The sequence below is a fragment of the Mytilus californianus genome, unplaced genomic scaffold, assembly GCF_021869535.1.
Source record: "Mytilus californianus isolate M0D057914Y unplaced genomic scaffold, xbMytCali1.0.p SCAF_6, whole genome shotgun sequence".
In the NCBI taxonomy this organism is placed as follows: domain Eukaryota; kingdom Metazoa; phylum Mollusca; class Bivalvia; order Mytilida; family Mytilidae; genus Mytilus; species Mytilus californianus.
In genome coordinates, this window is record NW_026262712.1 from 99,748,809 (window position 1) to 99,756,577 (window position 7,769).

A 7,769-nucleotide genomic window follows, 5' to 3' on the forward strand; every position below is an offset into this window, starting at 1 on the left:
CTTAACCACGATAACGTCATTAAACTGTGATCATTGCTTCTCATGTCTACCTTTGTCGGAAAAAAGACAACTGATTTGTTTACAAGTGAAAATTTGCCTTGTCTAAAAAAACGGTGTCCTTTTGGGGACCCACTGCTGAGTAAAATTGAAATACTGTATAACATATGACTGAATTTCAATCAATGAAGAATCTATTTTCATCGTGTTCTATATATTTAGAGATAATAATTTTGTTATTCTTCATACCTGTTTAAATTCTTGTTCTACTGACTTTTGGTTAAATAAATGTGCTTATATTATATTATACAAATAGTATTTAATGACGCGCTGAAGTTATCTATTTGCTTACCTTTATCGCGATTGACATTAGATATAGACAGCAATAGTCTTACGCTTGCACCGATAAATTTGATGTGGGTAGAAAAGAAGACTTAATTAAACTAGGAACGCAGAAATAAATTTCGCCTGATCGTATGCAAATTCTATGAAGCAATATCATACACTGATACATTACTGCAAATGTGTATCAATTGTAACTTTTAAACTCTTTAGAGTTTTACTGAAATGTGGAAACAATATCGGGTTGTTGTCCGTAGCGGCTTTTGCTAATAACTTAAAATATTCTCAAGCTAGATAAAAATTAGCTTGCGAACAATAAAAACGCGGGATTCGTATCATTAACCCGACAATTTGAAAACTGATTAAATGTCAATATCCAAGAACTTATACACTCTGAGTTTTCGCTTGTTTTGATTTGAGCAATGAAGGTAAAAACGCTTAATACGCACAAATTTATATATCATAATTTGCATTTCAATTAAAAAAAAGAATATCAGCGGTATTAAATTTTTAAACACACACACACACATTTAAAAAAAATATCTAATTATTGATTCCAACATTAGCATTTTTACAGCCCTACTTACTTGTTCATTACTCGATTCGGGAGTTACTATGTAATGAGAGGTAGGGATGGGTCGCAGGAATATGTCACTTCATGTTTACGTTTCTCGTTTTTTATATAGATTCGACCGTTGGTTTTCCTGTTTGAATGGTTTTACACTCGTCGTTTTTGGAGCCCTTTATAGCTTGCTGTTCTGTGTGAGCCAAGGCTCCGTGTTGAAGGCCGTACTTTGACCTATAATGCTTTACTTTTACAAATTGTGACATGGATAGAGAGTTGTCTCATTGGCACTCATACCACATTTTCTTATATCTAGACAGGATTAAAATCTAATGTTGAATTCCCTTTCAATGTTTTTTTTTATAAATTGGACAAAAATAATAACCAAAACTATCTCTGATGTAAAATATTCATAATTTAAAATAAAAGGAAATTAGTTTCCAAGCTGTGTGTATGTTAATTAATTAAACTAAATATCTATACATTTTGGTAAAAGAAAACTTTTCAAATTACCGCTAATTTATTTTTTCAACGAAAGTAACGCAGCTTCAGAATGGCGGGCTTTTATATCAGTCCCATTGTTGTCTTTAGAAAAGTAGCAACAACGGTCGTTTCTAATGACTTCCTTTTCGACTGTAAAAGAATTAGAGAAAATTGTTGTTGCACCTTGAACAATATTACACGTGTTCACCTTGTATACATATACGGTTTTGATGTTTTATGCTTATGAATTTTTTCTGGTAATCATGTATTCCAACTTCATGATATATGATTAGGTTGAGAAATTTAGGTTAAATATATGATAAGGTTGCTTGTTATGTCATTAGTATCTGAAATGCTCAGTATTTTTTTTTTATTACAGAGCCAATTAAAACCAGACATAAATGCACCAGATAAGTGTATCCCAATATTATTAGGTTTTCTTTATTCCAGTCATATTACTTTCGATTTTGTTCTGATCTTCTGTTTTTTTTTCCATTTTTCCAAAGTTTGAATAATCTTAAGTAAAAAGGTGTCACTTTTGTATGATCAATATCTCGTGTATCATTAAAAGTAAAATAACAAAAATTCCAAGGACAATTCAAAACGGAAAGTCCCTTATCAAATTGCAAAATCAAAAGCGCAAACACATCAAACGAATGGAAAACAACTGTCATATTCCTGACTTGGTACAGGCATTTCCTTATGTAGAAAATGGTGAGTCTTTTGTAGACGAAACGCGCGTCTAGCGTACAAATCTTTAATCCTGGTATCTATATGAGGAATTTATTTAAACCTGGTTTTATAGATAACTAAACCACTCACTTGTTTGACAGTCGCATAGAATTCCATTATATTGACAACAATGTGTGAGCAAAACAAACAGACATAATTTTAAAAATGTCAAAAATTGGGGTACCCAGTCAACATTGTGTTATATTCATATAAAAGAAAATGAAATTGTGTTTGCCCATCATATGAAAGTTAAACCGATCAGTAACTTAATTTCCATTGCGGTATTTACATATTTGCGCTATAATCATAAGATAATTTAATGTATTTATATGAATTAAATGCAATATTTAAGTACTTCCTGTTGTAACCGAAGTCTAAAAATTTAAAACTAACTACTTTGAAATAAGCAGAAAATAAAGACAACGGTACTCTTTTTTATCTCTTTGTTTATTTTGAATCAATACTTCATTCTTTTGACAGATCGAAACACATTGGATGTTCTTTTGCGAGTTCAGGCACCTAATGAATGGAACGATGATGAAATAATGGAAATGATACGACAAATGGTAGATCAAATAAACAGTAGAGGAAATATAAAAATCAAAGAAACAACACTTGAAAACTTTATGTTAATAGTTGAAATGAAGATTGAAATATTAATCGAAGAGGAACCATTGAAAAGTGAAATAGAATATTTCTTCCGAATTATATGTCAGCTGTGTAATATTGATATTACTCAGCCAAACACTATAGAGGTCTCAATTGAAAACCTCTCACATACAAATAGTAAGTATCACTGACCTTTTGGATCTTTTATATGTTTCACCTTATTGAATTCGATACATATAGATTCTTTCATGGGTACAAGTGAAATATCGGATTTATCCAATTGAGATAGTTAAATTATCAAATTCTAAAGTCGGAGCCACGACGAGGACTTTAACATTCTATAATTTAACTATCGAGATTGGATAAATCCGATAATCCACGAGTAACTATGTATCAATCTGTTTCTCCATTGATTATCAAATAAATTTTCATATTTGTTAAACCAAAAGTCCGTTCGAGTGCCTCGTGACGTGAAATTCGTGATTTCTACGTCATACACTTACGAAATTAATGCGTAAACACTTCATTTATGCATCTCGGAATCAAATGGATTAATGAAATACCACTTCTAATCAAGGACATTGTATTTCGTGAACTATATATTCATATGTAATCGTAAACAATTTGAACAACAATTTTAAAGGTGGAACTATTTTCGCGTAGTAAAAGATAAAGGTAATGACCCTTTAACTTACCCAAATATCGAATGAGATCATCGTTGATCAAATCTTTTTAAACAATGGATTCAGAAAGCGTTAGAGTTGGAAAGCTAACCCCGGTTTGTCAAAATTTCTGAAGAAGCGGTTCCGATAGTAGATCACGAGATACGTGTGAACATAATAAAAATAATTAATTACCTTTTTACTAAATATAATTGATTATTTCTTGAAGATATATGTTAAACATTTAGGTAAACATATTTTATCCTTTTAAAACAGTTCCAGGAAATAGGGCTATATAATATATGCAGTTACCCTGGGACATAATATATTATTCTATGAGTTACGTTAATATTTTTAGTATATATTTTTACTGCCTAATGTAACAAAATAATACTAACACAGAAATAAATCTCTACTGCATAATGGTCAGAGGTAGCCAAAATATGCATAAATACTGGATCTAAACTAGATTTGTTTGCACCTCTCCTAAGTCAGGAACCTGATGTTCAGTGGTTGTCGTTTGTTGATGTGGTTCATAAGTGTTTCTCGTTTTTTATATAGATAAGAGCGTTGGTTTTCCTGTTTAAATTGTTTTACACTAGTCATTTTGAGGCCCTTTATAGCTTGCTGTTCGGTGTGAGCCAAGGCTCCGTGTTGAAGGCCGTACTTTGACCTATAATGCTTTACTTTTACAAATTGTGAAATGGGTAGAGAGTTGTCTCATTGGCACTCATACCACATCTTCTTATATCTAGACAGGATCAAAATCTCATATCTAATGTTGAATTCCCTTTCAATGTTTTTTTTTAATTGGACAAAAATAGTAACCAAAACTATCTCTGATGTAAAATATTCATAATTTAAAATAAAAGGAAATTAGTTTCCAAGCTGCGTGTATGTTAATTAATTAAACTAAATATCTATACATTTTGGTAAAAGAAAACTTTCCAAATTACCGCCAATTTATTTTTTCAACGAAAGTAACTCAGCTTCAGAATGGCGGGCTTTTATATCAGTCCCATTGTTGTATTTAGAAAAGTAGCAACAATGGTCGTTTCTAAGGACTTCTTTTTCGACTATAAAAGAATAAGAGAAAATCTTTTATGCACCTTGAACAATATTACACGTGTTCACCTTGTATACATATACGGTTTTGATGTTTTATGCTGATGAATTTTTTCTGGTATCTTGATTTGCTTTTTATTATATGCATTGCCGGGAAGAGAAGATGTACGTCGTTCACAGTGAGATCGTCATAACGTATTTCTATCATTACCAGTGATCAGTACCGTTGATGATTGAGTGTCTGTTTCCGAGAGTATCGTTTAAATAGTACATTTTGAAAATTAATATTCATCGAATAAACTATGTTTTTAAACTGTGAGAAAATAGCTATTTCTTCCGGTTATGATATCATAGAGGTTTTCGCTGAACCAGATAGATCTAATGCTCTTTGAGGGTTAAGGTAGTTTGCTTCCTAAAAGTTTTGTGTCAAGTGTACCTAATGAAGGTTATTCTAGAAACAAATGAATGTTTTCAATTATATGTTACCCACTAATAAACATACGTATTGACGTTGTTACTACACCTCCTTGTAGAGATTGTATGTATTATATTTATTGTTTTATACTGATTTAGAATGAAAAACATTCATATTGATTGATTTGCCTCGACATTATTGAGATAGGTATGCTCCCTTCATGTCGTACTGAAGAAACTCGTTTAAAATCTCTACCTTTACATAAGTTGTACGCATTCAAGGACAAGCTGAAAACAATATAGTTCAACTTTTGTCATAAAAATGGCCATTGCAGATACAGATATGTAATTTATAATGAGTTTTTTTTCTTTTTCAGAAAATCTTTCTAGCAATTTTCTGTATGGGTTTTTTTTTAAAAAACAAAGTTGCGATATTTCTGTTGAAGACGGTATTGTCTCACAAGAAAAATAAAAAAGCTAATACCATCATTTTAATAATGTTTAGCTTTGCGAAACATTTTTATCTTAACATGGGTTTTTATTTTGAAAGCATCTCTCTTATAAATCCTAAAATTAATAATACAAAGTAGAGATATGGCCACCCCCTTTTATACATTCATCTACGCCTTAAAATCGTTGAGAACTGCACTAAAAGTGGTACAATGCACTATATTCTAATTTGTTGTATTTTGCATATTTTTCACTGAATATAATCTTCGGACCCTAAAATTTTCCATGATTTAGTTTAGGTGGTCAACTTCCTTCCCTTTGAATGTGGGTTTAACGCTTTTTCCTTTTATATGACATACAACAATGTTAGTTCTGCAGTTATATCATGCGGGGATTGTTAGTCTGAATACAAGAAAGGCCTCACTGGGATCTCTACATTTATCTAATGTGTCATATTCCCTATCATGACATTTGACTAAGCTTCTTATGGCGCATTATGCATGTATAGCAAGAGACGCTTACTTTGACTAACTCGACACACCCGATCTCGCTCCATTTGGAGTTCCTGTGATTCTCTCAGTCATTTCCAATATGTTTGTATATTTAGAATGAATTAACGTGATTTGAACATTGATAAAATGCCACTGGCTCTTATTTTCATATTACATGATTATGCCCTTTGAGGAATACAGCTCAGACCCATTTAAATGTTCACTTGCATGGTCCCTCTAGCATTGTTAGCCAGTTCATGTATATGTGTTGACATCAAAAGTAAAATACCAATGCTTATGAATTACGATTATTTGTACGATTTTGTACACAAATTATTAGCAGTAATGCTGATTGAAAGACGTTTGCAAATGACTCACCCATATTGGCCATTATCCATATTAAAAGATGTTTTTTTTTTCGGAAATTTAACATTCTTACAAATGATTCAACATTTTGATAGCATATTTGAGCTTTAATTTCAGGTTACTCATTAGACGAAAGACCATCTGAAGTTGAACTTGTTTTTATAAGGAGTTTTGTTGTTCAAAAAGGAAAAGATGCTTTCTTTACCAGTTGTGCAGTATGGTCGGACAATCATTATATTCTCATTGATCGGAACAATGCGCTTCTTTTGATGTACAATCACAACACTGGTGATATTCAATCGGAGGATCTGAGGAACGAACCATTTAGTATGGCGATTATTGAAAACAACAACGTAGCCATTTCATTCCCAGAAAGACAGGAGATTGCTATTTATTCGTTAAGCACCAGCAACAAATTTAAATTTAAAGAGGTTATAAAAGTCGACGGTAAATGTTTTACACTTACGAAGAAAGACGACGAAACATTGCTTGTTTATATAGATGGCAAAGGAATACATTCTTTTAACATGTCAAAAAAAGAATTTAAATCCCTCGACATACAAATTCCATCTTTTGTCCCGCATTCTGACGAAATTTGTGCTCGAAACAACCGTCTTTATCATACTAGCCGCTCCAGTAGCTCTGTATTCTGTTATGATATGAACGGTAGTAAGTTGTGGAATTTTAAAGGAGTTTTAAAAAGACCTACGGCATTGACATGCGATAAATTTGGAAATGTTTATGTTACTGATTATACGTCTCACCATCTGTATTTCATTTCTGCTGATGGTCAGTCATGCAAAACATTGTTAGGTAGAAAAGACCAGCTGTGGTATCCAACCTTTGTTTATTATTGTATGAAAAGAAATTGTTTGTTAATAGTTAATAGGGACAACGGGGACGCTGCAAGTTACAGTATTAAGTATAAATATTAGTATAGATAATGTGAAAATGGTCAAGTATCTCCCTCAAACTCTTGTACCCAAATTAAAATATTTGTTTATACTTGCTATTGTTTCCTTTTGTTGTTTTTATAATTATACATTTACATTGATTATATTTGTTATTTTCAAATGGATAATCAAGACCCAACCAATTTTGATGCACTAGATTACAATTTAAGAGATGGTATAACAACACCTGCTTAGAAAACTGTACACCAGTCAATGGATGAAAAGTAAAACATCTGCATGTCACCGTACGGTTGGTAACAATTAGTAAATGTGCAATATCATAATGAATGGTGCTACCACCTTTTGCACCACGAAAACAAAATAGTGCACATTTAGAAAAAAGACAATTAACGGCTTAAATTTGGTGTCTCAATTTCATTATCTGAAGAAACAAAAAACAAAAGGTAATTGACAATTGAAATAATAATGTGACTTGCTTAATATATAATTCTTACCTTCTTTCCTTGATGATGACTTACTCCATATTTTACTGACTCTTATTGTAATAACGGATATGATTTCAAGAAATTCATCTCCCTCAGGCATTTTCCCATTTCAGATTTGACAATACTTTTGATCTTTTTCGATTATATCAATTCTTTCTCCTTTGTATGTCCTAGAAATTTGCCTTCCAATATTT

The 7,769-nt window shown here is 31.7% G+C and overlaps 1 protein-coding gene across 3 annotated transcripts in view; it reads left to right on the forward strand.

Annotated features, from left to right (window-relative positions):
* LOC127705810 (uncharacterized) overlaps nt 1-7,231 on the forward strand; it is a 29,221-nt gene extending 21,990 nt beyond the window's left edge. For 2 of the 3 annotated variants that reach the window (XM_052210160.1, XM_052210161.1), the window contains exons 12-13: nt 2,600-2,905; nt 6,294-7,231. In XM_052210160.1, coding sequence (XP_052066120.1) covers nt 2,600-2,905; nt 6,294-7,111 — 1,124 coding nt within the window. In that variant the 3' untranslated portion in view covers nt 7,112-7,231. Of the gene's footprint in view, nt 1-1,766; nt 2,906-6,293 lie in introns of those variants that run through there. The other variant, XM_052210162.1, reaches the window with a different exon arrangement.
* The last annotated feature ends 538 nt before the right edge of the window (nt 7,232-7,769 follow it).